Source organism: Rhincodon typus, chromosome 26, assembly GCF_021869965.1.
Source record: "Rhincodon typus isolate 14 chromosome 26, sRhiTyp1.1, whole genome shotgun sequence".
Taxonomy (NCBI): Eukaryota; Metazoa; Chordata; class Chondrichthyes; order Orectolobiformes; family Rhincodontidae; genus Rhincodon; species Rhincodon typus.
The window spans coordinates 41,277,044-41,303,601 of NC_063357.1; the positions used below are offsets into that span (position 1 = coordinate 41,277,044).

General features: G+C 43.7%; 2 protein-coding genes across 6 annotated transcripts in view; both read right to left on the reverse strand.

The window, feature by feature from the left end:
• Positions 1-1,133, reverse strand: part of sumf2 (sulfatase modifying factor 2) — a 30,796-nt gene extending 29,663 nt beyond the window's left edge. The window contains exon 1 of one of the 2 annotated variants that reach the window (XM_048612637.1): positions 984-1,133. In XM_048612637.1, coding sequence (XP_048468594.1) covers positions 984-1,020 — 37 coding nt within the window. In that variant the 5' untranslated portion in view covers positions 1,021-1,133. Of the gene's footprint in view, positions 1-616; positions 898-983 lie in introns of those variants that run through there. The other variant, XM_048612636.1, reaches the window with a different exon arrangement.
• A 14,582-nt stretch (positions 1,134-15,715) lies between these two features.
• cct6a (chaperonin containing TCP1, subunit 6A (zeta 1)) overlaps positions 15,716-26,558 on the reverse strand; it is a 46,315-nt gene continuing 35,472 nt past the window's right edge. For all 4 annotated transcript variants that reach the window (XM_048612545.1, XM_048612546.1, XM_048612547.1 and 1 more), the window contains 3 exons: positions 20,915-21,017; positions 20,722-20,794; positions 15,716-16,100 (listed from right to left, as the gene is read on the reverse strand). In XM_048612545.1, coding sequence (XP_048468502.1) covers positions 16,028-16,100; positions 20,722-20,794; positions 20,915-21,017 — 249 coding nt within the window. In that variant the 3' untranslated portion in view covers positions 15,716-16,027. The remainder of the gene's footprint in view (positions 16,101-20,721; positions 20,795-20,914; positions 21,018-26,558) is intronic.

Below are 26,558 nucleotides of genomic sequence, written 5' to 3' on the forward strand. Positions count from 1 at the left end.
CACCACGCCCCCCACCACGCCCTACTTATAGCCAACCCACCCCTATACATCCTCCCTCCCTATACCTAGCTAGTTCCATATAGCTTACAGCCATCATAACCCTATGCCCAGCCCCTCACACCCTTCCAACATAACACAACCCAGCAGTCACATCCAACTCTCTCTACATTCCTGCACCCTTCCCTCCCAAAATCCCCAATCCCTTCACTTGCTACACCTCACCTCCACCTTTTTCCACCTCCCTGCAAAACCCTTCCCAAAACTCTCACCACCAGCACCTACTGCTCTCAGCCAACCCTTCCCATCTCTTTTCTCCACTGCATTCGCCCTTCCCCAAATCTGCAAACCACTGCCCACTCCACCCTCCTCCGTTTTACCCATCACCGCCCCTTCTCCACCTCTTGACCCACCGACCCGCACTCCTCTCCCCCATTCCACCCTCTTTCCTTTCACCTTTTTTGTGCCTTACCACCAGTTCCCTCTCCCTTCATTGCCATTCCTTCCATACACCACTCCCAAATCTCCATGAACACACTCCTCTCCTCTGTCTCCCTCTGCCTCAACTCCAATACACACATTCTACCTTTCCCCCTCCCGTCCCGGTCAGGTCACTGACCTGTGGCCGCAATGGCCGCCACCCCCCACTGCCAAAGGCAGAGAAGGAGCCAGTAACAGGCTCGCGGACAGTGATGGCTCCTCATTGTCACCGGAACCGGGCCCGCTCCGCTCGCCTCGCGCTCCGTTCCCGTGACAACCTCCGGCGGGACTGGACTGGACTGGACTGGACGGGACTGGGCGGGACTGGGCGGGGCGGGCCTTAGCCGCTCAAGGAAGTTGGGGGATGGGCTGGTGGTGTATGGAGCAGCGTTTCCAGCAGAGCCTTCACTGCAACTGGATTTCAGTACGTTCCGACCCAGAGAACTGCTGTTGTTCTGAAACTTAAATCAAAGAACAAAGGCCAGAGAAAGTAAAATTGTACCAACTTTTGGGTGATCTTGTAGCTGGCAGTCGTTGGGCCATATTCCCATGTTAGCGTAAACAGTCAGAGAACGCGCTTCAGCAAAAGCAACACTTTCGGTAACTTCTGGACGGCTTTTCAATGTTCCCATCACTACTCCCTCACTCCACACCCGCTTCCACTTCCCACAGCGGATTAATCACTTAAAAATTAATCTCCTGCCTGTCAGCCAGAGGAAGCAGGCAGCAAACCGGGGTCTGAGGAACAGAGCTTTCAATCATTACTCTCCACATGGACCTGAACTTGTCACCAAAGTGGAAAATATCTGACTCATTATTGCACAGAAGTACATTCTTCCTGTCCACTCCATACTGGAGCAATCCGGTCAGCACCTTGCCCTTCTACCTCCACAGACCTGCAAATTTAATTTCAAGAATCCACCCAAAATTTCTTTCGAAATAATTGTCTCCACTTCCACTGCTTGCAAGCAACAATGGAAAATATAATGCACAAAATTTCATTAGTACTTTTACTATCACAATCAAACGCAAAAACAGATTAAACGTAAATTAACAAGTTGGTTGTGTTTGATTTTAAACTATTATACATGAACTAAGACAAATTTCACAAAATGCTTCTCAACTGCAGATCTCACTGTCCTTGTATGGTAAATTGTCATCAAATTTATATTATCTAACTGGTTCAGAAATAGTAAGAACTGCCGATGCTGGAGAATCTGAGATTACAAGGTGTAGAGCTGGATGAACACAGCAGGCCGAGCAGGAAAGCTGACGTTCAACGTCAACGTCAGCTTTCCTGCTCCTCTGATGCTGCTTGGCCTGCTGCGTTCATCCAGCTCTACACCTTGTTATCTCCTATATCTTATATTATCTAACTGATGCCTTTCACTAAAACATCTCAATTTTCTCCATTAAACTAAATCTACCATTTCTCTGCCCATTTTGGCATCATATTCATGTTGTGTTGCAATCAATTTGTAAGATCCTCACTATGCCAAGCCTCCAAATTTGGTATAATTGAAATTTTGCTGTGTATTCTAAATGTCCAAAGCATTTACATAAATGAAAACATGTGGTTCTAATGGTTTCTCTATCTTGCTATCTTAGACTCGGTGATGCGTGTAATCTGAAAAATAACCTTATATCACAACTTTTTTGTTTTAGAGACATATAGTAATACAGCATGGAAACAGGCCCTTCACCCAAACTGGTCCATGTTGACCATGGTGCCCACTCAGCTAGTTCCAATCACCTGCATTTGGGTCCAAATCCCTCTAAACCCTTCCCATCCATGTACCTATTCAAATGTTTTTTTAAAAGTTGTTACTGTATCTGCCTCAACACTTTCTCCAGCAGCCCATTCCATATATGCACAACTCTCTGCATGAAGATGTTGCCCCTCAGGTCCTTCTTAAATCTTTTCCCTCTCACCTTAAACCTATACCCTCTAGTTTTCACTTCCCCATCCCTCAGAAAAAGACTGTATGCATTCATCCTATCTATGCCACTCATGATTTTATGCACCTCAATAAGGTTACCCCTTATTCTCCTACATTCCAAAGAATAAAATCCTATCCTGACCAAACTCTCCCTATAAATCAGGCCTACTAGTTCTGGCAACATCCTCGTAAATCTTCTGTGCACACTTTACAGTTTAACTATGTCTTTCCTATAACAGGATGACCAAAACTGTACACAATACTCCAAGTGCGACCTTACCAACAACTTATACAACTGTAACATAACATCCCAACTCCTGTACTCAGTGCCTCGACTGATGAAAGCCAGCTTGGTAGTGTGTTCAAATCTTATTTGACATTTCATTAATCTCAATTTTGTTAACGAGCCTTATGTGGTCCTTTTTCACTTACTTTCCTAAAATCAGTAGATCAATAAAATTGATCATCCACTACATCCCCTTCATCAACCTTCTTGATTGCATTATTAACTACGGAATTGGCTCTCAGGTAGCTGAACAGCTTGGGGCCGTGTGCAAGAGAGAGAAATCATCAGATCTCCACTGGATCAGGAGCTGTCTTTGTTCTCTGAAATAAAGCTACTTTAAGCCCAAAACAACCAGTTTTATCATTCCTCCAGCTGTTGCTGTAAGCTGTGACTTATAATAAGTCAAAGACATTTTAAGTGTGAATGGGTCCCCTATGCCTCCGACAAACCAGTGAAAGCTTCCAAAGCAGGAAACCTGAGCAGTAGTGCCCAAGAATCACTTCATCAACCCCAGGGATAGGACCCACTAACTGCCTTTCCATTCATCCATAACACCTACATTTATTTTTCCTCCCTTTGTGCAAGGGGAGGTACACAAGGGGATTGGTTTTAATTAGTTGAGTTATGCTAACCATTCATAATTGCTTACCTGTAGTTTGAATACTTCTACAATATTTTTTGTTAAAACACAGACCAGGTTTCTGCACTTCTCAATGTGGGTTTGAAAACAGCTAAATTGGGAAATTTTGCACACTTTTAAAAATCTTGAACTTTTATGGTAACTCTGGGCATGGTCAGACTTGATTTCCAGTATGTTGCCCCATCAGAACATGACAATAGTCAGAATGCTGTCAGGGCCCATTGCATTTAAAATTTGATTTGATTTATTATTGTCACATGTACCTGGATACAGTGAAAAATTTTGTTTTGCGTGCAGTACAGGCAGACCATACCATACAAAGGGTATGAGAGTAACAAAACAGAGTGAGGAATGCGATGCTATGGCTGCAGAGGAGATGTAGAAAGAATGAGATCAACCATTAAATTTAAAATTTAAGAGGTATCCATTTGTGGTGTCCAGTGCTTTCAGCCTTTTTTTTGCTGATGTGGAGTAAATCAAATTGGTTGAAGAGTGACATCTGATATAGGGATGCTCAGAAGGAGGCAGAGATGGATTATCCAGAGGCACTTTCAGCTAAAGCTGGATGCAAGTACATCAGACTTATCTTTTGCAGTGATGAGTTGGGCTCCCTCATTGTTGAGTGATATTTGTGGAGCCTCGTCCTCCTCCAGTGTTTTACTTAATTGTTTACCAACATTCACAACTGGATGTGGCAGAACTGTAAAGCTTAGATCTGATCAGATGGAATTTCTTAGCCTGGTCTATTGCAAACTGTCTCTCCTGTCATGGACGGGTGCATCTGCGACAGTTAGTTGATGAGTACACGGTAGATTTTTCTCTTCACCCCTTGCTCCAAACCTAGTCTACCAGCTGTTCCTTTTAGGTCTCAACAAGCTTAGACAGTAGCAGTGCTACCAAGCAAATCTTGTTGACGGAAGCAAAGTTCCCCGCCCAGAGTACATTCTCTGCCCTTGTCACCCTCTGTGCTTCCATCAAGTGACATCCAACATGGAGGAGTATTGATTCATCAACTAAGGGCAGGCAATAAGGGGCAATCAGGTTTCCTTGCCCATAGTTATCCTGATGCTGTGAGATTTCATGTTGAAGAGTCCCAGGGCAATTCCTTCCCCACTGTATACCTACTGTGCCAACACCTCCAGTCAGTCTGTCCTGCCAATAGGACACACCATACCAATCTGGAACATTGTCTGCAAGGTATGAAAATTATCAGACTGTTGCTGCACTAGTTTGCGACAGCTTTTCCAGTTTTGGCATAATTTCCTAGATGTCAGTCAGGACGACTTGCTGTGTTGTGTTTGCTATTGTCTTTTCTGATACCGAGGCTGATGACATGGTCTGTCCAGTTTCATGCCTTTGTAATGATTTTATGCAACTGATAAATTAAACAGCATTTATTTTAATTCAAGAGGCCTAACAGGTAAGGCAGATGAACTCAGGGCATGGTTGGAAACATGAGACTGGGATATCATAGCAATTACAGAGACGTGGCTGAGAAATGGACAGGACTGGAAGCTTAATGTTCCAGGGTATGGATGCTATAGGAAGGATAGAAAGGGGGGCAAGAACTTAGAAATATCAGAACTTAGAAACAAGGGGATGGTCACTCTGTTGGAACTGTATTATACACTCTCAAATAGCCAGCAGCTACTAGAGAAGCAGGTGTGTAGAGAGATTGCAGACACCTGTAGGAATAATAGATTAGTACTGGTTGGAAATTTTAATTTCCCCTGTATTGACTGGGCCACCCAGAGTGCAAAAGGCCCAGACGGGGTAGAAATTGTCAAATGTGTCCAAGGAAGTTTCCTAAATCGATATGTAGAGGACACTCGTCGGGAGGGTGCAACACTGGACCTCCTGTTAGGAACCAAGTTCGGGCAAGTGACTGAAGTGTCAGTCAGAGAGCACTTTGGGTCCAGTGACCATAACTCTCTTAGTTTTAACATAGTTATGGAAAAAGATAGGACATGGCCACAGGTTAAGGTGCTGAACTGGAGCAGGGCCATTTTGGGGCCATTAGGTTGGATCTATCAGAGGTTGATTGGGTGAGTGTTTGAAGGAAAAGAAATGACTGGCAAATGGGAGGCTTTCACAAGTGTGATATCAAGAGTCCAGGGACAGCATGTCCCTGTGAGGGTGAAGGGAAAAGCTGGCAGGTTTAGGGATCACTGTCTGACGAGGGATATTGCGGCTCTGGTCAGGAAAATGAAGAAGGCATACGTTGGGTTTAAGCTATCAGGCTCAAGTGAATTCCTAAATGACTGTAAAAAGTGTAGGCGCACACTTAAGAGGGAAATCAGAAGAGCAAAAAGAGGGTATGAGATGGATCTGGCAGATGAGGTTAAAGATAATCCCAAGACATTCTATAGCCATATTAAGAGTAAAAGGGTGGCTAGGGAGAGAATAGGTTCTCATAAAGATCGGCATGGCCGTCTATGTGTGGAGTCACAGGAAAAGGGGAGATTTTTAATGAGTGTTTCTCCTCAGTGTTTACTGAGGAAAGAATCATGCATGCTAAGGAAATAAGGGAAACAAATGGGGATGTTTTGGACCACATACACATTACCAGAGAGGAGGTGTTTGCAGCCTTAGATAGCATTAAGGTGGATATATCCCCTGGGCCTGATCAAGTCCATCCATGGATGTTGTGGGAGGCTAGGGAAGAAATTGCAGGGGCACTTGCAGACCTTTTTGCTTCATCTTTAGCCACTGGTGAAGTTCCGGAAGACTGAAGGGTGGCTAACGTTGTTCCATTGTTTAAGAAAGGTAGCAAAGACAAGCCAGGGACCTACAGGCCAGTGAGCCTGACATCAATGGTGTGCAAATTATTGGAGAGGATACTGAGGGCCAGGATCAATCAACATTTGGTTAGTCAAGGTCTGATTAGAGATAGTTAGCATGGATTTGTGCGCGGTAAGTCATGTCTAAAAAGCTCTAAAAGATTTGTCAAAGAGATAACCAAGAGGATAAATGAGGGTAGGGCATTAGATGTTATCTATATGGACTTTAGTAAGGACTTTGACAACGTCCCGCACGGCAGACTATTCATGAAGGTTAGGTTGCATGGGATCCAGGGAGAGCTAGCTAATTGGATTCAAAATTGGCTTGATGTTAGAAAGCAGAGGGTGATGGTTGAAGGTTGTTTCTCAGACTGGAGGCCTATGACTAGTGGTGTGCCACAGGGGTCAGTATGGGAGCCTTTGTTATTTGTTATTGACATAAATGATCTGGATGTGAATGTATAAGGCATAATTCATAAGTTTGCAGATGATACAAAATTAGGAGGTATCATTGATAGTGAAGAAGGTTATCAAAAATTATAGAGGGATCTTGATCAAATGGGGAAATGGGCTGAGAATTGGCAAGTGCAATTCAATATAGATAAGTGTGAGGTGTTGCACTTTGGGAAGTCAAACCAAGGTAGCACTTATACAGTAAAGTAAGGTCCTGAGGAATGTTGTGGAACAGAGGGACCTAGGACCTCTTGTTTTCAGCAGCAGCAGCCGAGCCAGAGTGCCGATGGGAAGGTAAGGCGGTTTTTGTTTCTCCCAGTATAAAAAACTTACCTCGTGCAGCAAGCGGCCCTCTTGTCTTCAGCGGCGGGTGTGTGGAGGGAACGCGAGCCAGGAAGAAACAGATAAATTCGGGCATTGGCTAAACCCGAAACACTACACGTGTAGTGTCTCCCACCCGTCCTCCTCCTCTAACCAAAAAAGGACTGTGTGGAGGTTCGGTAAGGTAAGGCTTTTTTTTATTCTTCTTCTGGAAATGTAGAGTAGAGGGAATGGAAGCTAGGGCAGTTGCATGCTCCACTTGCAGGATGTGGGAAGTAAGGGTCACTGCTGGTGACCCCTCTGTGCACCCAACTCCAGCTCCTCACAAGCCGTATTAGGAAACTGGAGCTGGAGCTGGATGAACTCCGGATCATTCGGGAGGCTGAGGGGTGATAGAGAGGAGTTACAGGGAGGTGGTCACACCCAAGGTACAGGAAAAAGGTAGCTAGGTGACTGTCAGGAAGGGGAAAGGGAATAGGCAAACAGTGCAGGGATCCCCTGTGGCCGTTCCCCTCAATAATAAGTATACCGTTTTGGATACTGTTGGGGGGGACGACCTACTAGAGGAAGGCCATAGCGGGCAGGTCTCTGGCACTGAGCCTGACCCTGTGGCAAAGAAGGGAAGGGGGGAGAATAGGAGAGCAATTGTAGTGGGGGACTCGATAGTAAGAGGCACAGACAGGCAGTTCTGTGGACGCGAGCGAGATGAAAGGATGGTATGTTGCCTCCCGGGTGCCAGGGTCCGTGACATCACAGATCATGTCTTCAAGATCCTTAAGGGGGAGGGTGAGCAACCAGCAGTCATGGTACACTTCGGTACCAATGACATAGGTAGAAAAAGGACTAAGAATGTGAAAAATGAATACAGGGAGTTAGATCGGAAGCTGAAGTCCAGGACAAACAGGGTAGTTATCTCTGGATTACTACCAGTGCCATGTGATAATGAGGTAAGAAATAGGGAGAGAGTGCAGCTAAACACGTGGCTACAAGGCTGGTGTAGGAGGGAGGGCTTCCATTATGTGGATAATTGGAGCACGTTCTGGGGAAGGTGGGACCTGTACAGTAAGGATGGGTTACACCTGAACCGGAAGGGCACAAATATCCTGGGAGGGAGGTTTGCTAGAGTTGTACAGAAAGGTTTAAACTAGTTTGGCAGGGGGTGGGGAACCGGATTTATAATTCAGAGGATGAGGTATTCGGCCTTCCGACAGACACAACAGGGAGTGAAGTGGTTTATAAAGAAATGCGATCGATGGAGCGTAATTGCGGACACCGAGATGGTTTGAGGTGTGTATACTTCAATGCAAGAAGTATCAGAAATAAAGCGATGAACTTAGAGCATGGGTTGGTACTTGGAACTACGATGTTGTGGCCATTACAGAAACTTGGGTAACTCAGGGAGAGGAATGGTTGTTGGAAGTTCCGGGATTTAGATGCTTTAAAAGAAATAGGGAGAGTGGAAAAAGAGGTGGGGGAGTGGCATTGCTAGTATAGCAGCCACTGAAAGGCAGTTCGAGAATGATATGTCTACAGAGTCAGTTTGGGTTGAGGTCAGGAACAAGAAAGGAGCAGTCACTTTGTTGGGGTTTTTTTACAGACCCCCTAATAGTTGCAGAGAAGTAGAGGAGTGGATTGGGAGGCAGATACTGGAGAGGTGCAGAAGTCGCAAAGGTTGTAGTCATGGGTGACTTCAACTTTCCAAATATTGATTGGAAACATGTTAGTTGTAATAGTTTAGATGGAGCAGATTTTGTCCAATGCGTTCAGGAAGGATTCCTGACACAGTATGTAGATAGACCAACACGAGGAGAGGCCACTTTGGATTTGGTGCTTGGCAACGAACCGGGCCAAGTGTTAGACCTGTTGGTAGGAGAGCATTTTGGCGGTAGCGATCATAACTCTGTTTCTTTCATGATAGTCATGGATAAGGATAGGTACATATGGCAAGGGTAAAGTTTACAATTGGGGGAAGGGTAATTACAATTCAGTTAGGCAAGAACTGGGTAACATAAGTTGGGAACAGATACTGTCAGGGAAGAGCACTATAGAAATGTGGAGATTGTTTAAGGAATGCATACTGCGTGTGCTCGATATGTTTGTCCCTAGCAGGCAGAGAAGATGCGGTCAAGTGAGGGAGCCATGGTTCTCGAGAGAGGTCAAACAACTGGTTACGAGGAAGAAGGATGCTTATGTAAGGTTTAGGAAAAGAAGAACAGAAAAGGCTCTACAGGGATACAAGTTAGCCAGGAAGGAGCTGAAGAAAGGGCTTATAAAGAGCTATAAGGGGGCATGAGAAAACCTTGGCGGATAGGATCAAGGAAACCTCCAAGGCTTTTTACACGTATGTGCAGAACGAGAGAATGACCAGAGAAAGGATAGGGCCGATCAAGGATTGTAAAGGGAATTTGTGCACAGAGCCTAAAGAGATAGGAGAGGTCCTTAATGAATACTTTTCTTCAGTATTCACAACTGAGAGGGACCTAGTTGTAGAGCAGGGCGTTGTGAAACAGGCAGGTAGGCTGGAGGAGGTTGATGTTAGTAAAGAAGATGTGCTAGGAATTCTGAGGAACTTGAAGATAGATAAGTCCCCCGGGCTTGATGGGATTTCTCCAAGGATTCTATGGGAAGTGAGGGACGAGATCGCAGGGCCTTTGGCGATGATCTTTTCTTCCTTACTGTCCACGGGTATAGTGCCGGAAGACTGGAAAGAGGCAAACGTCATTCCCTTGTTCAAAAAAGGGAACAGGGATAACCCCGGAAATTACAGGCCAGTTAGTCTTATTTCAGTGGTGGGCAAATTATTGGAAAGGGCTCTGAGAGATAGGATTTATGATCACTTGGAAAGGCACAGTTTGATTCGTGATAGTCAGCATGGATTTTTGAGGGGTAGATCATGCCTCACAAACCTTATTGAATTCTTTGAAGAGGTGACCAAACACATGGATGAAGGTGGAGCAGTGGATGTGGTTTCCATGGATTTAAGTAAGGTGTTTGATAAGGTTCTCCATGGTAGGCTCACGCAGAAGGTAAGGAGGCACGGGATAGGGGGAAATGTGGCAGATTGGATTCAGAATTGGCTGACCCTTAGAAGACAAAGGGTGGTAGTGGATGGAAAATATTCAACATGGTGCTCAGTTACGAGTGGTGTACCACAAGGATCTGTCCTGGATCCTCTTCTATTTGTGATTTTTGTAAATGATTTGGATGAAGGAGTGGAAGGGTGGATTAGCAAGTTCACGGACGATACGAGGGTAGGTCATGTTGTGGACAGTGCGGAGGGCTGTTCTAGGTTACAAAGGGACATTGATAGAATGCAGAGCTGATCTGAGAAGTGGCAGATGGAGTTTAACCCTGAAAAGTGTGAAGTGATTCATTTTGGAAGGACAAACTTGAAAGCAGAATACAGGATTAACGGAAAGATTTTTAGCAGTGTGGAGGAGCAGAGGGTTCTTGGGGTTCATGTTCACAGTTCCCTGAGAGCTGCCACCCAGGTGGATAGAGTTGTTAAGAAGGCATATGGTGTGTTAGCTTTCATTAATAGAGGGATCGAGTTCAAGAGCCGTGAAGTTATGCTCCAGTTATACAAAACCCTGGTTCGGCCACATCTGGAGTATTGTGTCCAGTTCTGGTCACCTCATGACAGGAAAGATGTGGAAGCATTAGAAAAGGTGCAGAGGAGATTTACGAGGATGTTGCCTGGAATGGAGGGAAGGTCTTATGAGGGAAGGTTGAGAGAGCTACGGCTTTTCTCTTTAGAACAACGAAGGATGAGAGGTGACTTGATAGAGGTGTACAAAATGATCAGAGGTATAGATAGGGTGGATAGCCAGAGACTTTTTCCTCGGGTGGAGGTAGCTTTTACGAGGGGGCGTAGTTTTAAAGTGAAAGGAGGTAGATATCGGGGAGACGTCAGAGGTAGGTTCTTTACTCAAGAGAGTGGTAGGGGCGTGGATTGCATTGCCGGAGAGAATAGTGGAATCGGCCTCATTAGGGGCATTTAAGCTGCTATTAGATAGGCATATGGATGATAGTATAAGGTAGCGTTGGAGGTTAGATAGACCTTAGGTTTACGGTAAAAGTTCGGCACAACATCGTTCTATGTTCTATGAGTACAAGTACCTAGTTCATTGAAAGTGGCGTCACAGGTAGACAAGGTGGTGAAGAAGGCATTTAGCATGCTGGGCTTCATCGGTCGAGGCAGACTACAGGAGTTGGGACATCATGTTACAGTTGTATAAATCATTGGTGAGGCAGCACTTGAAACACCATAGTATAGGAAAGACATAGTTAAACTGGAAAGTGTGCAAAGAAGATTTATGAGGATGTTGTCAGGACTAGTAGGCCTGAGTTATAGGGAGAGGTTGGCCAAATTATGACTTTATTCTTTAGAATGTAGGAGAATGAGGGGTGACCTAACTGAGGTGCATAAAATTATGAGTGGCATAGATAGGATGAATGCATATAGTCCTTTTCTGAGGAATGGAGAATTGAAAACTAGAGGGCATTGGTTTAAGGTGAGAGGGTATAGATTTAAGAAGGACCTGAGGGGCAACTTCTTCACACAGAGAGTGGTGTGCATATGAAATAGGCTGCCAGAGAAAGTGGTTGAGGCAAGTATAATAGCAACATTTAAAAAACATTTGGATAGGTACATGGATGGGAAAGTTTAGTGGGATATGGACAAAATGTGGGCAGTTGGAACTAGCTGAGTGAGCACAATGGTCAGCATGGACAAGTTTGGGAACTTAGAATCCCAACAGTGTTGAAACAGGCCCTTCGGCCCAACAAGTCCACACTGACCTTCAGAGCATTCCACCCAGACTCATTCCCCTATAACTCACCTAATCTACACATCCTTGAACATTATGGGCAATTTAGCATGGCCAATCTACCTAGCCTGCACATCTTTGGACTGTGGGAGGAAACTGGAGCACCCGGAGGAAACCCACACAAACACGAGGAGAATGTGCAAACTCCACACAAACAGTTGCCCAAGGATGGAATCGAACCCGGCTTCCTAGTGCTGTGAGGCAGCAGTGCTGACCACTGAGCCACCATACTGCCCTTAAAGTTGTTGGAGGGAAGCCTGAGGGACAGGATTTACATGTATTTGGGAAGCCAAGGACTGATTAGGATTAGTCAACATGGCTTTGTGCGAGGGAAGTCATGTCTCACTAACTTAAATTGAGTTTTTTTGAAGTAACGAAGAGGATTGATGAGCGCAGAGCAGTGGACGTGAACTATATAGACTTCAGTAAGATGTTCGACAAGGCTCCTCATTGTAGGCTGATTAGCAAGGTTAGATCACATGGAATATAGGGAGAACAAGCCATTCGGATACAGACCGGCTTGACGTAAGGAAACAGAGTGTGGTGGTGGATGTTGCTTTTCAGACTATGACCAATGGTGTGCCACGAGGATCAGTGCTGGGTCCACTGCTATGCATCATTTATATAAATGATTTGGATGTGAACATACAAGGTACGGTTAGTAAGTTTGCAGCTGACACCAAAATTGGAGGTATAGTGGACAACGAAGGTGACCTCAAAATACAACGGGATCTTGATCAAATGGGCCAATGGCCGACGAGTGGCAGATGGAGTTTAATTTAGATAATTGTGAGGTGCTGCATTTTGGAAAGGCAAGTCAGAGCAGGACTTATAACTTAATGGTAAGGTCCTGGGGTGTGTTGCTGCACAAACAGACCTTGGAGTGCAAGTTCACGGTTCCTTGAAAGTGCAGTTGCAAGTAGATAGGATAGTGAAGACAGCATGTTTGCTTTTATACAACAGTGCATTGAGTATAGGAATTGAGAGGTCATGTGTGGTTGTACAAGACATTGGTTGGACCATTTTGGAATACTGTATGTAATTCTGGTCACCCTGCTACGGGAAGGATGTTGTAAAACTTGAAAAGGTTTAGAAAAGATTTACAAGGATGTTGTCAGGTTGGAGGGTTTGAGTTATAGGGAGAGGCTGAATTGAGTGGGACTATTTTCCCTGGAGTGTCAAAGGATGAGGAGTGACTTTATAGAGGTTTATAAAATCATGAGGGGTATAGATAGGGTAAATAGACAAGGTCTTTTCCCCAGGGTGGGGGAGTCCAAAACTAGAGGGCGTAGATTTTAGGTGGGGGGGGGGAAAGATTTATAATGGGATCTAATGAGCAACTTCTTCACGCAGAGGGTGGTGCATGTATGGAATGAGCTGCCAGAGGAAGTGGTGGAGGCTGGTACAATTACAACATTTGAAAGGCATCTTAATGGGTGTATGAATAGGAAGGGTTTGGAGGGACGTGGGCCAAATGCTGGATATCTGGTTGAGTCAGACCAAAGGGTCTGTTTCGGTGCTGCAGATCTTTACAACTCTAAGGGAGTTGTTGGCTAGGCCATTTCAGAGTGCAATTAAGATTTAACATGACTCATGATTCTGCACACAGTAAAAGGGATAATTGAAGTGCAGAAGGCTCTCCACCACACCAAGAGCACATGCTTAGATATCTTAAACCATGCTTCAAGCCACAGGTTGATCTATCCATTATTTCACCCCTGCTAGCACGCAACTCCACCTTTGAAGGTCCTAGTTTTTGAAACTCAATCCTCATTCAAAAAAAAATTCTGGCTCACTTCTCTTCTGCACCCTCAAATGATGTCTTTTGCCCTGACATTTTTTTTTAAATTCATTGACAGGATGAGCGTGTCACTGGCTAGGCCTGCATTTATTGCCAATCCCTAATTGCCTACAGAGCAGTTAAGAGTCAACCACATTGCTGTGGGTCTGGAGTCACATGTAGGCCAGACCAGGTAAGGATGGCATTCCTTCCCTAAAGGACATTACTGAACCAGATGGGTTTTTCCAACAATCGACAATGATTTTTATTGAATCCAAATTCCACCATCTGCCACGGAAGTATTTGAACTCAGGTCCCCAGAACATTACCTCGGTCGCTGGATTAATAGGCCATCAATAATACCACTGACACATCTGTCTTTTATTGTGACAGAAGGGAAACAACATACTATTCAAATCTCAGTGAGTCACAGAGAACCTCTGTCCCGCTAACGACTGAAATCTCTTGTAATGACAAAACTGCTCACCTTTGATGACCTCTCCTATGAAGTACTGCATTTATTTGTGCCTTGGGCTGAACATAGAACACAGAACAGTATAGCAGAAAAAAGGGCCGTCCAGCCCATGATGGTACGCCAAATGTGTCCTCAAATTAAACTAATCCCTTCTGCCTGCCATTGTTCCATACCCCTTCATTCCCTGCATATTCACGTACCTACCTAAAAGTTCCTTAAACGCCCCTATTGTATCTGCTTCCACCACCACACATGGCAGCACATCCCAGACTCCTACCAGTGTGTTTAAAATGACTTGTCCCTCACATCTCCTTTTGAAACCCCCCCCCCCCCGCTCCCTGGCCCCTGGCCACCCTTTACCTTAGATACATGCCCCCCTCATATTGGACATTTCAATTCTGGGAAAAAGATTTGACCATCAACCATATTTATGCATCTGAATTTTATAGACTTCTATTAGGTCTCCCCTCAGACTCCACTGCTCCAGAAAAAACAACCAGAGCTTTTCTAGCCTTTCCTTATAGCTCATACCCTCTAATCCAGGGAGCATCCTGGTAAACCTCTTCTGCACCCTCACAGTCTCCACATCCTTCCTGTAATGTGGCAACCAGGATTCATTGCAATGCTCTATGTACAGCTTAACCAAAGCTTTATAAAGCTGCACATGACATCCTGACTCTTGTAATCAATTCCCCGACCAATAAAGGCTAGCATGCCATATGCCTTCTTTACCACCCTATCTACTTGCATGGCCATTTTCAGGGAGCTACAGCCTTGAACCCCAAGATTCCCCTATACATCAATGCCATTCAGGGTTCTGCCAGTAACTGTATAACTGCTCCAGGGCCATCACTCCCAGCTGTCTCCAGCATACCAGTTTGAGAAAGCGTCAGACAGCCAAAGACTCCTGCCCCTTCCAAGGCTTCTGGCCATCTCTCTGGCCTGTGTGACCATCTCCTGAATACATAATCCAGGAGACACTGTCTCTCATATGCCCCAGCTGGTCCTTAAATATAGAATTCACGAGCTCCATCTCAAACTGGAGAAACGTCCTATACAAGTGGTAGCCATACATACGGCAGCAAGTGGAAGCGATCAGCACCGATTCCAGTCTTGGGAGACATTTGGTGTTGAGTTTGCATGTTTGGGGCTTCCACACACACCCCCTCCCCCACCCCAGTCGAAAGATGTGGTTAGGATGGATTGGGCATGCTAAAATTGTCCTGTAGTGTCCAGGGATGTGTAGGCTAGGTGGATTAACCATGATAAATGCAAGGGTGGGAAAGCTGGGTGTGGATGGGATACTCTTTGGAGAGTAAGTGCAGACTCAATGGGCCGAATGGCCTCTAGGTGCACTGTACAGATTCTACTAAGTGGCAACCAAGGCATGTGGTGTTGATCTATTTTTCCAACCCAACCCGTTCAGAGATATTACACACCTCTGGAACAGATGGGACTTGAATTCGGGCCTCCTGGCCTGGGGTAAGGACCATACCACTGTGCCACAAGATGACCCCAAGGCACGTGGTGTTAAGAACAAACTAACAATGGACCAAGAAGTTACCCAGTTTGATGACCTGCAGCATTCATTTTCAAGGGTCTCTCATACTTTCAGCAGCAGGACAGAACCATCATAACGATGGAAAAAGTACCAGGAGACGCAAAAGGATATTCAAAAAGAAAAACAGATTGCAAGTAGATTTATATTAAATACCACACCAAGACACATACATATCATTTGCAAAACAACTAGGTTTATTCAACAGTTGAATGCGAAGATTGGGAAACAAAACTATTTAATGTAGAATAAAAAATTATTCACCATAAATAACCATGAAACATGAAAGCTTAATAACGTATTTGTATTTGTCACTGCTAATAGCTTCAGTGAAAACACGCATGGCCTCCGAATATCCTTACAGCCAAGAGGATTGAAAGCCTCAACCCCTGGTTACACTTTTATTATTCAGTCAGTTGGCCACATTATGGTGATATGTTAAATTCAAAAGGAACAAAGTTTGAACTCTAAAGAAATCCTGTTTTCGTTTAGCCTTTCAGAGATGACATTCCTGCTCGCATTATTTCATCAACAAGGAGAATATTGCTTGCAATTACAGTACTGAAAAACAAAAAAAAACGTTAAGCAGTTCAGCTGAATTGTTACAGTAAAATTAATACAACCTGGCTCAACCAACGTGGAATACATTTATTTTAAAGTAACAGCCAATCGCGACTGTAAATATTATTTACATCAACTAAGCAGCTATTACTAATTTATCTCAGAGGAATAAACAAGATGAGCAAGCTGGTTACAAATGTTGGTTTGAACTTTCAATTATTTTTGAATTACCCAAAGGCCTGGTTGCTTTCTCCATGGAAAACCTTCAACAAGGTGACTTGCTAACCAATCAGCATTCTTTTCTCCAACATTGTAAACTGTTGTAATCACATGCAATTTGACATTCTTGCATTTTAGAACATAAGAACGTAAGAACTAGGAGCAGGAGTAGGCCATCTGGCCCTCGAGCCTACCCCGCCATTCAATAAGATCATAGCTGATCTTTTTGAGACTCAGCTCCACTTACCCGCCCACTCACCATAACCCTTAATTCCTTTACTGTTCAAAAATTTATCTAGCCTAAAACATTCAGTGAGGTAGCTTCAACTGCTTCACTGGGCAGGGAATTCCACAGATTCACAACCCTTTGGGTGAAGTTCCTCCTGACCTCAGTCCTACATCTGCTTCCCTTTATTTTGAGGCAATGCCCTCTAGTCCTAGTTTCACCTGCTAGCGGAAACAACCTCCCTGCCTCTACCTTATCTATTCCCTTCATAATCTTACATGTTTCTATAAAATCTCCCCTCATTCTTCTGAATTCCAATGAGTATAATCCCAGTCTACTCAGTCGCTCCTCATAATTCAACCCTCTCAACTCTGGAATCAACCGAGTGAATCTCCTCTGCACCCCCTCCAGTGCTAGCATATCTCTTCTCAAGTAAGGAGACCAAAACGGCACACAGTAATCCAGGTGTGGCCACACCAGGACCCTATACAGCTGCAGCATAGCCTCCCTGTTTTTAAACTCCATCCCTCTAGCAATGGTAGACAAAATTCCATTTGCCTTTTTAATTACCTGCTGCACCTGCAATCCTACTTTTAGCGATTCATGCACAAGGACACCCAAGTCCTTCTGCACAGCAGCGTGCTGCAATTTTTTACCATTTAAAACAGAGTCCAATTTCCTGTTATTCCTACCAAAATGGATGACCTCACACTTATCAATGTTGTACTCCATCTGCCAGACCTCTGCCCACTCACTTAGACTATCTATATCCCTCTGTAGACTTTGTGTCTTCTGCACACTTTGCTCTACCACTCATCTTAATGTCATCTGCAAATTTTGACACACCACACTTAGTCCCCAACTCCAAATCATCTAAGTAAATTGTAAACAATTGTGGTCCCAACACTGATCCCTGAGGCACACCAGTAGCCACTGACCGCCAACCAGAAAAACACCCATTTACCCCTACTCTTTGCTTTCTACTGGTCAACCAATCCTCTATCCATGCCAATACATTACCTGTAATACCGTGCAACTTCATCTTATGTAGCAGCCTTTGGTGTGGCACCTTGTCAAATGCCTTCTGGAAATCCAGACACACCACATCCTATAGTTACCTGCTTTTTGTCTACTTCCTTTTTTAAACAGTGGCGTCACATTGGCTGTTTTCCAATCTGCGGGAACCACCCCAGAGTCCAGCGAATTTTGGTAAACAATTACTAGTGCATCACCTCTTTTAGTACCCTGGGATGCATTTCATCAGGGCCAGGAGACTTGTCTACCTTTAGCCCCATTAGCTTGCCCAGCACTGCCTCCTTAGTGATAACGATAGTTTCTAGGTCCTCACCTGCTATAACCTTGTTGCCATTAGTTTTTGGCATGTTATTTGTGTCTTCCACCGTGAAGACCGACACGAAATAGCTGTTTAATGTCTCGGCTATTTTCCTGACGATACTTTCACATTCCTTTTCAGCAACATTTCAGTTCAATGCTTAATTGTGAGAAATTATAAACTGCACTAAAGCTGATTCTCTATCATTTGATTACAATTTTTATTTTATCTAAATCACAGAAACTAATCCCAATAGTAACAAATCTCCAAGGGGAAGCACATAAGGGTCACAAACCAAGACAATACAGTCAAAAGGTCCTTTAAATCTGGCTGAAAAGCAAATTGCGGTATCAGGTTAGAAAGTTAAAAGTGTCCATTTAACTCCTGCAAATGTTCTTGGAAGGGAATTGGCATATATCCAAGTTGGGAACTCTTACACTGTCTGTATAAGCATAAACTCCTTGCATAAACACTTCTAAAGTTCATTCTCACCTTCAGTAAAAATGTTTAAAAAAAACCCAAGACTTCTAAGTTGAACCAGTTATCCTTGATCACTGTGCTTTGCTTCCTTCCAAATACACGACAAACACACAAAATGTTCAATATCAGATTGCAACTGCACGGGAGAACACTGTATGGAGAAATCCACAGTTCCGTTTCCCATTCTCTGCTTGTAACCTTAGTTTATTAAGTGTCCACTCCATCTCATTTTGAAAGAATTCACAGTTTCTGCTTCAACCAACCTTGTAAGCAGTGTTCCAGGTCATTACTATTTGCTTCCTCAGATCTCCCTCATGTAAAAATCAAAACCTTAAAAATTGGGTGTCCCCAAGTCTTTGCATCACCAACTAATGAGAAACGCTGTTATCTTGCACAAGTCTGGTATAAATTCCCCTTAAATCTTGCGGCACGGTGGGCTCAGTGGTTAGCACTGCTGCGTCACAGCGCCAGGGACTCTGGTTTGATTTCCATCTTGGGCAACTGTCTGCGTGGAGTTTGCACATTCTCCCCACGTCTCCGTGGGTTTCTGCCGGGTGCTCCAGTTTCCTCCCACAGTCCAAGGATGTGCAGGTTAGGTGGGTTGACCATACTAAATTTCCCATAGTGTTCGGGATGTGTAGATTAGGTGGGTTACAGGAAAAAGCGTTAGGGAGAACAGGAGTGGGTGGGATGCTCTTTGGAGGGGAGGTGTGGACTTGTTGGGCCGAAGGCCTGTTTCCACACTGTAGGGATTCTATGATTCTTTGCCCAAAAGAGAACAAACCAACTTGTTTCCAACCTCATATCTTCTAAAGCTAAAACCCCTGGCTGATCCCAAAGTTTAGTCAGTGAAATCTCTTCTGCACCCTCTCAACAACCTTCACAGCCTTCTGAAAGTGTTGGCACCAGAATTGGATACGTTAGTCTGGCTGAGGCTTAACCAGGGCTTTATAAAAATTCTGTATAACTTACCTGCTTTTGCACCCAATATCCCTACTTATGAAGTTCAAGCTCTGAATTCTTTGCTAAGTAATATCTTAATATATCCTGCCAGCTTCAAGGATCTGTGCAAATAAATCCCTCAGGCCATCATGTCCCTGCACACACTTGTCAACTGTGCTGTTTAGTCCAGAACGTCTCTCCCTATCCTTTCTGCCGAAATAAATCCACTTCACTTACTCATCTCAACCAGACACTTGTCAGCTGAATCTAGTCTCTTATGTTCTGACAGTCCACTTGTATCATAGTCACTGTTTATACTATTATTTGACCAGAAATATTTAATATCCTCCAATCTGAAAGATGATTTTCAAGTCACTGTTTATGTCCTTATGATTTTTAGACAAAAACTGGCCCTCTACACAACAAGGTTCAATTTTGTTATGTAGCCTTTTTTGTATCATATACTCCCTTCAAATCTATACAGACAGCATCCATTGCTGTCTCTTACCCAAGATGACCAAAAAAAAATCTGCTCTCAAGTATTATCTATAGCTCTCCACTACATGTAAACTACATAAAAAGGACCAAGAATATCATTCAGATGCCACTTATGTTCTGCACTCAAGGGTTCTCAGTGCAGGTTGCAAGTCATGAAGAAAATACAATGTTTCTAAGCGATGAATGCATCAGTTTTTGCAAACATAGCTCGAAACAAGTGGATGGATGCAGGTGATATCTTCTCTGATGGCTTGGTGCTAACAAAACTTCATGCTGCAATCTCTGTTTCCGAGAAATTTTAATCAAATCCGAATTACGCCATCCACCGTGCCAAGATTCAAACAGAGTACATTACCAGGTTCTCCAGATTAATAGTCTAGCAATAGTATCCCTTAGCCAGACTCCCCGTTCTGTCTCTCTGTACGTAGAGCCAAAATGCCATGAAATTCAGAGCAGGACCTAATTTTGCCAAATCCATGGATAAAGGCAGGCTCACACTAAAATCTAAAACAAAGAAATTGCTGGAAATCTCAGCAGGTCTGGCAGCATCTGTCAGAAAATCAGAGTTAACATTTCGGGTCCAGTTACCCTTCAGAACCCGAAACATTATTAAACCCAACGCATTAACTGATTTCTCTTCACAGATGCCACTAAACCTGCTGATGATGCTGCTTGGCCTGCTGTGTTCATCCAGCCCTGCACCTTGTTGTCTCGGATTCTCCAGCATCTGCAGTTCCTACTATATCTGAGATTTTTCAGCAATCTGTTTTCGTTTGAGATTTCAAACATCCACAGTTTTAATCTTTTTACTCTCTAAAATCAACTTGCAAGTGTTTATACGCCACATATACAGCAACATCAATAAAACCTCAAAATCTAGATCACCCAATTGCCCAAAACAGGGTACAATTCTGTTCACTTACCTTGAATGAAGCAGCTGCTTCTTGACATTATAGTTGTCCCAAACCCCAGCTTCTCCTGCTAGCATTGGTTCACCTGTGAAAGATAATAGGTCAAACAGGAGATAAATTCCAATAGTAAAAAGCTATTGATCGCTAGTGTGAAAATATCCACCTCTTTTCTACCAAAATGAATGGGATCTAGATACTAGCTTACCAGTGTTCAAGTTTACACCAACAAGCTGGCCAGATTCAGAATATTCTGTCTGAATTTTCACAAGAGTCTCTTGAGGATCATATCCAGAGTTTTGTGCAAGTACCTGAAACAAATGAAGTGTTTATTCTGCAATTATTGTTTCTCAAGCATTGTTAGAATAACTACATTTTATTTAAATTGAGGTCAAAAGAGAACTGTAAAAGGAGAACAGCATTAATAATAATGAATGAAAAAAGACATTAGCAAGAAAATATCTGTCTTCAGAAGATTGCGACAGAATCAAAGTGGAATTTAGGAATCACAATGTTCAAAAACATTGACGGGAGCAGTTTACAAGCTACAGGCAGTAGCAAGAACACTGGACAGAGCATTAAACAAGGTATTATTGGTTGAGAATGAAGAATAAAAAACAGGATTCATTTCTGAAGAAGGGTCTAGGCCCGAAACATCAGCCTTCCTGCTCCTCTGATGCTGCTTGGCCTGCTGTGTTCATCCAGCTCTACACCTTGTTATCTAAAATATTATTGGAACTTGTTATAAAGACAAAGACAATCTGGTAATTGTGGGGGACTCGAATCTATGCAGGCTGGGGCAATCAAATTGGCAAATGCACACTGCAAGATTAGTTTGCGAAACAAAGTAAACTCCAAGCTGTTGAGTGAGGCAAGGGAGAAAATAGCAGAGGCAGCGGCAATAATTTTCAATTCCTCTCTGGCCACAGGAGAGGTGCCAGAAGACTGGAGGACAAGTCGTGTGGTACTGCAATCATGCAGAGTAAAGTATAAACCAGAAACTAAAGGGCAGTCAGTCCTCAGTGTTGGGAAATCTACTAGAAGCAATTCTGAGGAGCAGAGTTAATCTGCCTTTGGAGAGGCTGGGATTAAGAACAACCAGCGTGGTTTTGTTAAGGGGAGGTCTGTCTGACCAACTTGATTGATTTTTTCAAAGATGTGACCAGTGCATCAATGAGGGTAATGCATTTGACAGAGTGATAGGGATCCAAAATTGGTTGAGAGGCAGGAAGCAGGTGGTCTTGGTCAAGAGGTGTTTTTCCAACCAGAAACCTGAGTCCAGTGGAATTCCAAAGAGATCAGTGTCCAGGCCCTTGCCATTTGTACAAATAAGTTAGACTTGAATGTAGCAGGAATGGTAAGTTCGTAGATATGAAAATTGGAGAAATGATAAAAAAAAATGGGGCCCTCTTGTGGCGCACTGTTAATGTCTCTAGTCCTGGACCTCAAGGCCTGGGTTCTCAAGTCCCACCTACTCCAAAGGTGTGTACTAACATCTTTGAATAGACTGATTAGAAAAATAGGTTACATTAAAAGTTGTTAGAAAGATAGCCTTAGATGTAGTTTCTCAAAATGGAGAACGTGGACAAGTGGTGTTCCACAGAGATCAGTATTGGGACCACTGTTGTTTGTGATATACATAAATGATCTGGAGGAAGGTTACAGATGATCTGATTAGCAAGTCTGCAGATGACACTAAGATTGGTGGAGTACCAGATAGTGAAGGGGACTGTCGGAGAATGCAGTAGAATATAGATAGGTTGGGCGCAGAAATGGCACATGGAGTTCAATCCAGGCAAATGTGAGGTGATGCATTTTGGAAGATCCAATTCAAGAGCGAACTATACAGTAAATGGAAAAGCCCTGGGGAAAATTGATGCAGAGAGATCTGGGTGCTCAGGTCCATTGTACCCTGAAGGTGGCAACACAGGTCGATAGAGTGGTCAAGGCGGCATACGGCATGCTTTCATTCATCGGACAGGGCATTGAGTACAAGAGGTCATGTTACAGTTGTACAGGACTTTGGTTCGACCACATTTGGAATACTGCGTACAGTTCTGGTCGCCACATTACTAAAAGGATGTGGATGCTTTGGAGAGGCTGCAGAGGAGGTTCAGCAGGATGTTGCCTGGTATGGAGAGCACTAGCTATGAAGAGAGGTTGAGTAGATTAGGATTATTTACATTAGAAAGAGAGGTTGAGGGGGGACCTGATTGAGGTCTACAAAATCATGAGAGGTATAGACAGGGTGAATAGCAAGAAGCTTTTTCCTCCCCCGGAGTGGGGTCTCAATTACTAGGCATCACGATTTCAAGGCGAGGGGGGAAAAGTTTAAGAGAGATATGCGTGGAAAGTTCTTTACGCAGAGGGTGGTGGGTGCCTGGAATGCGTTGCCAGCAGAGGTGGTAGAGGCGGGCACGATAGCATCATTTAAGATGTATCTAGACAGATACATGAATGGGCAGGGAGCAGAGGGATACAGATCCTTGGAAAATAGGCGACAGGTTTAGATAGAGAATCTGGATCGGCACAGGCTTGGAGGGCCGAACAGCCTGTTCCTGTGCTGTAATTTTCTTTGTTCTTTTGTAGGCAGGTTTGTCAGATGGGCTCATCAGTAGCAAGTGGATTTCAATTTGGACAAGTAGCAGGTGATGCACCTAGGCAGGACACAAGGCAAGGGAATACATGAACAGTACAAGAATGTAGCTTGACCTGTAGAGTTTTAGTGAAGAGAGATTGGACAGACCGGCATTTGTTTTCCTCACAGCAAAAGAGACTTTTTTTTGGGGGGTGGGGGCGGTGCGGCATAGTTCAGATGTATAAAATTACAAGGGGTATAAATAGGGTAGACATGAAGGAATCAATGACCAGGGCATACATTTATACTAAGGGGCAGGCATTTACAGGGATTACGAGGAATGATTTTTCCGTCAAGAAGGTGGTAGGAAATCTGGAACTCGATGCCTTCAAGGGTTGTAGAGGCAGAAACGCTCATAACATTCAAGAAGCATTTCCATGTACACTCGCGATGCCAAGGCATACAAGGCTATGTACCAAGTGCTGAAAACTGGGATTAGATTAGTTAGATGCTTATGTTTCAGTGGCACAAACTGGATGGGTTGAAGGTCCTCTTTGTATGTTATAGATCTCTATGATTCTATTTTTGAGAGGTTCTTAAAACAATATGTTGTGTAACCGGAGGGATAAAGCTATCTTAGATCTAGCACTGTGTAATGAAACAGTTCATTAGTAACACTTATGTAAAGATCCTCTGGGAAATGCTGATCATAATATCATGTTAAGAATGTCATGTTTAAGACTGAAAATGAGTATTCCAACTACAAAGAAGTTTAAATGTAAAACCAACCCTACGGGTATCAGAGAACTGATTAAATTAATTGGATAAATACACTAAAACATATGGTTGTAAATGAGCAATGAGAAGCTTTTAAAGAAAAAGTCAAAACAAAGCACTTACAATGAAAAATAAAAAAAGTTGGCAAGGACCAACCCATCCACACCTCACTCAAGTTAACAATAGCAACTAAAAGGGGCTTTTAAATTCGCAAGAGAAAAAAAGGAACAATCTGAGAATTGGGAGCATTTTAGAAACCAGCAACGATCTACCAAAAAAGACGAGCATCAAATTGTTACAGGGCAGACAGAAGCCAGTGCACACTGGTTCCCCGACTAAGCATTATGACTGTGTGTCAACGAATCATAAAATCCCTACAGTGTGGAAGCGGGCCACTGAGCCAAGCCTCCAAAAAGCACCACATGCAGACCCAACTCCCCAAACCTTTATCCCTGCATTTCCCATGGCTAATCCACCTAGCCAGTACATCTTTGGACTGTGGGAGGAAGCCAGAGCACCCAGAGGAAACTGATGAAGACACAGGGAGAACGTGCAAACTCCACACAGTCATCCGAGGCTGTAATCAAACCTGGGTTTCTGACACCGAGGCAGTAGTGCTCACCACTGAGCCATGGTGCCGTTGTCACTGTCTGTCTTTTACCCTGACACATGGTTCCTGTTCAAATAATCATCCAATTGGGCAAATAGGTTTGGTCAGTATTTCTAATCTTTAGGGTAGAAAGATATTTGTTTCAGTCTGTAGACTTTCTCTTTTCCAAGAAGTAGCTTGTTAGGTTCTCTCAGTACGCCCACTTATATTCAACCAGTAATAAATAGTTTTTAGAATTATGGGATGGCACGTTTAGAACGGCCAAGTGGAATGCACATCCTGCAGCATATGTGAAGTCATGGGCATACCATTTGTCTCAGCTTGAGCTGTGGGTTTCAGAACTTGAGCAGTGGCTAGAGTCATTATTATGCATACATGAGGCGGAGGATGTCCAGGTTAGACTACAAATTAGAAATGTACAGGCAGTCTAAGATAACCAGCCAGTGAAGTCCCTCGAGTCTGTAAAATGGATTGCCAATTATCAAGCAAGACAAACTGGGAGACAGCAATTGTTCCTCAGAGTGGAGTCAGGGGATCTGAAAGGCATTTCTGCAGCATGAAACAGAGGAAAATTTCTACAGCACAAATGGATGGTGTTGTTACCCAGGATCTTAACAGGAAGATTACGTCCCATGCCATATGCTCGTGAGCACAAGAAATAGGAGGACTGACTGACTGAATACATGGCTGGAGAACTGGCGTAGAAAGGAGAGCATCAGATTTGAGGAAATGAGACCATTCGCGAGTAGGTGGAACTTGAACAAGTTGGATGGGGAACAACTTAGGATTGAGATTGTTATTCTTGTAGGGAGATTTGCTAGAGCTGTTGGGTTGGGTTTAAATTAGCCGTCAGAGGGAATGGGGACCCAAGGTATAACTCAAATCAAAAGGAAGCAAAATCATACATCAGGATGTTGAAAAGATGGGAGAAACAAAGCATCAAGTTAAGGCCACTCTACTTAAATGGACACAGCATTTGTAACAAGGTAGATGACCGAAAAGGATAAAGAGAGATAAACTGTCATGCTGTAATTGCCATTGGAGAAGCAAAATAGCCAGGCAGGGGAACTAAATATTCAAAGATGGTTAGTATTTGTTTACCTAAAGCTAGGATCTACTTGTATTAAAACAGTAATTGTTAAATATAGAAACCTGTTTCATGTTTTGTCAACACAGGTGCAAAAAGCACACAATTTGGGGAATTCTACATACTACTTAAATATATTTAACTTTTGTGATGCCTCCAGGAATATTGGTACATGATTTGAAGCAATGCCAACTCAGTTTGGTGCAACAGTCAATGCAGGCAATGTGTTTCTCTTGGTTGGAGGGTATAAAACTTGGGGGCACAACTTAAAAAATAAGGTCAATGCCTCTTACATTACAGACTAGAAGAATTGTTTGTTTTGAAACTCAGTTGTGTACCTTATGAGAAGGCTGAAGGCAGAATGTTTGAGTACGTTTCTGATTACCAATGTGCAGAGGCTCTGGGTTTGGGGTGGATAAAACGCATTGAAGTGCTCATTCAGCCATTGTTGTACTGAATGGCAGGCCATGTTTGAAAGGTTTAATGGCCCACACCTGCTCCTACGTTCCTAATGCCCCTTTGAATGTCTGAACTAAACCTGCCCCACTGCGTCGAGGTAATACAGTCCAGATCCAAACCACTCCTCATTGTGAAAAAAATTCTCATTACACTTGCTTCTTTTGTAAATTACATTGAGCCCATGTCCTCTCATTCCCAATACTTTTACAAAGAGATAGCAGGAACTGCGGATGCTGGAGAATCCGAGACAAAGTGCAGAGCTGGATGAACACAGCAGGCCAAGCAGCATCATAGGAGCATAAAGGCTGACGTTTTGGGCCTAGACCCTTCATCAGAAATGG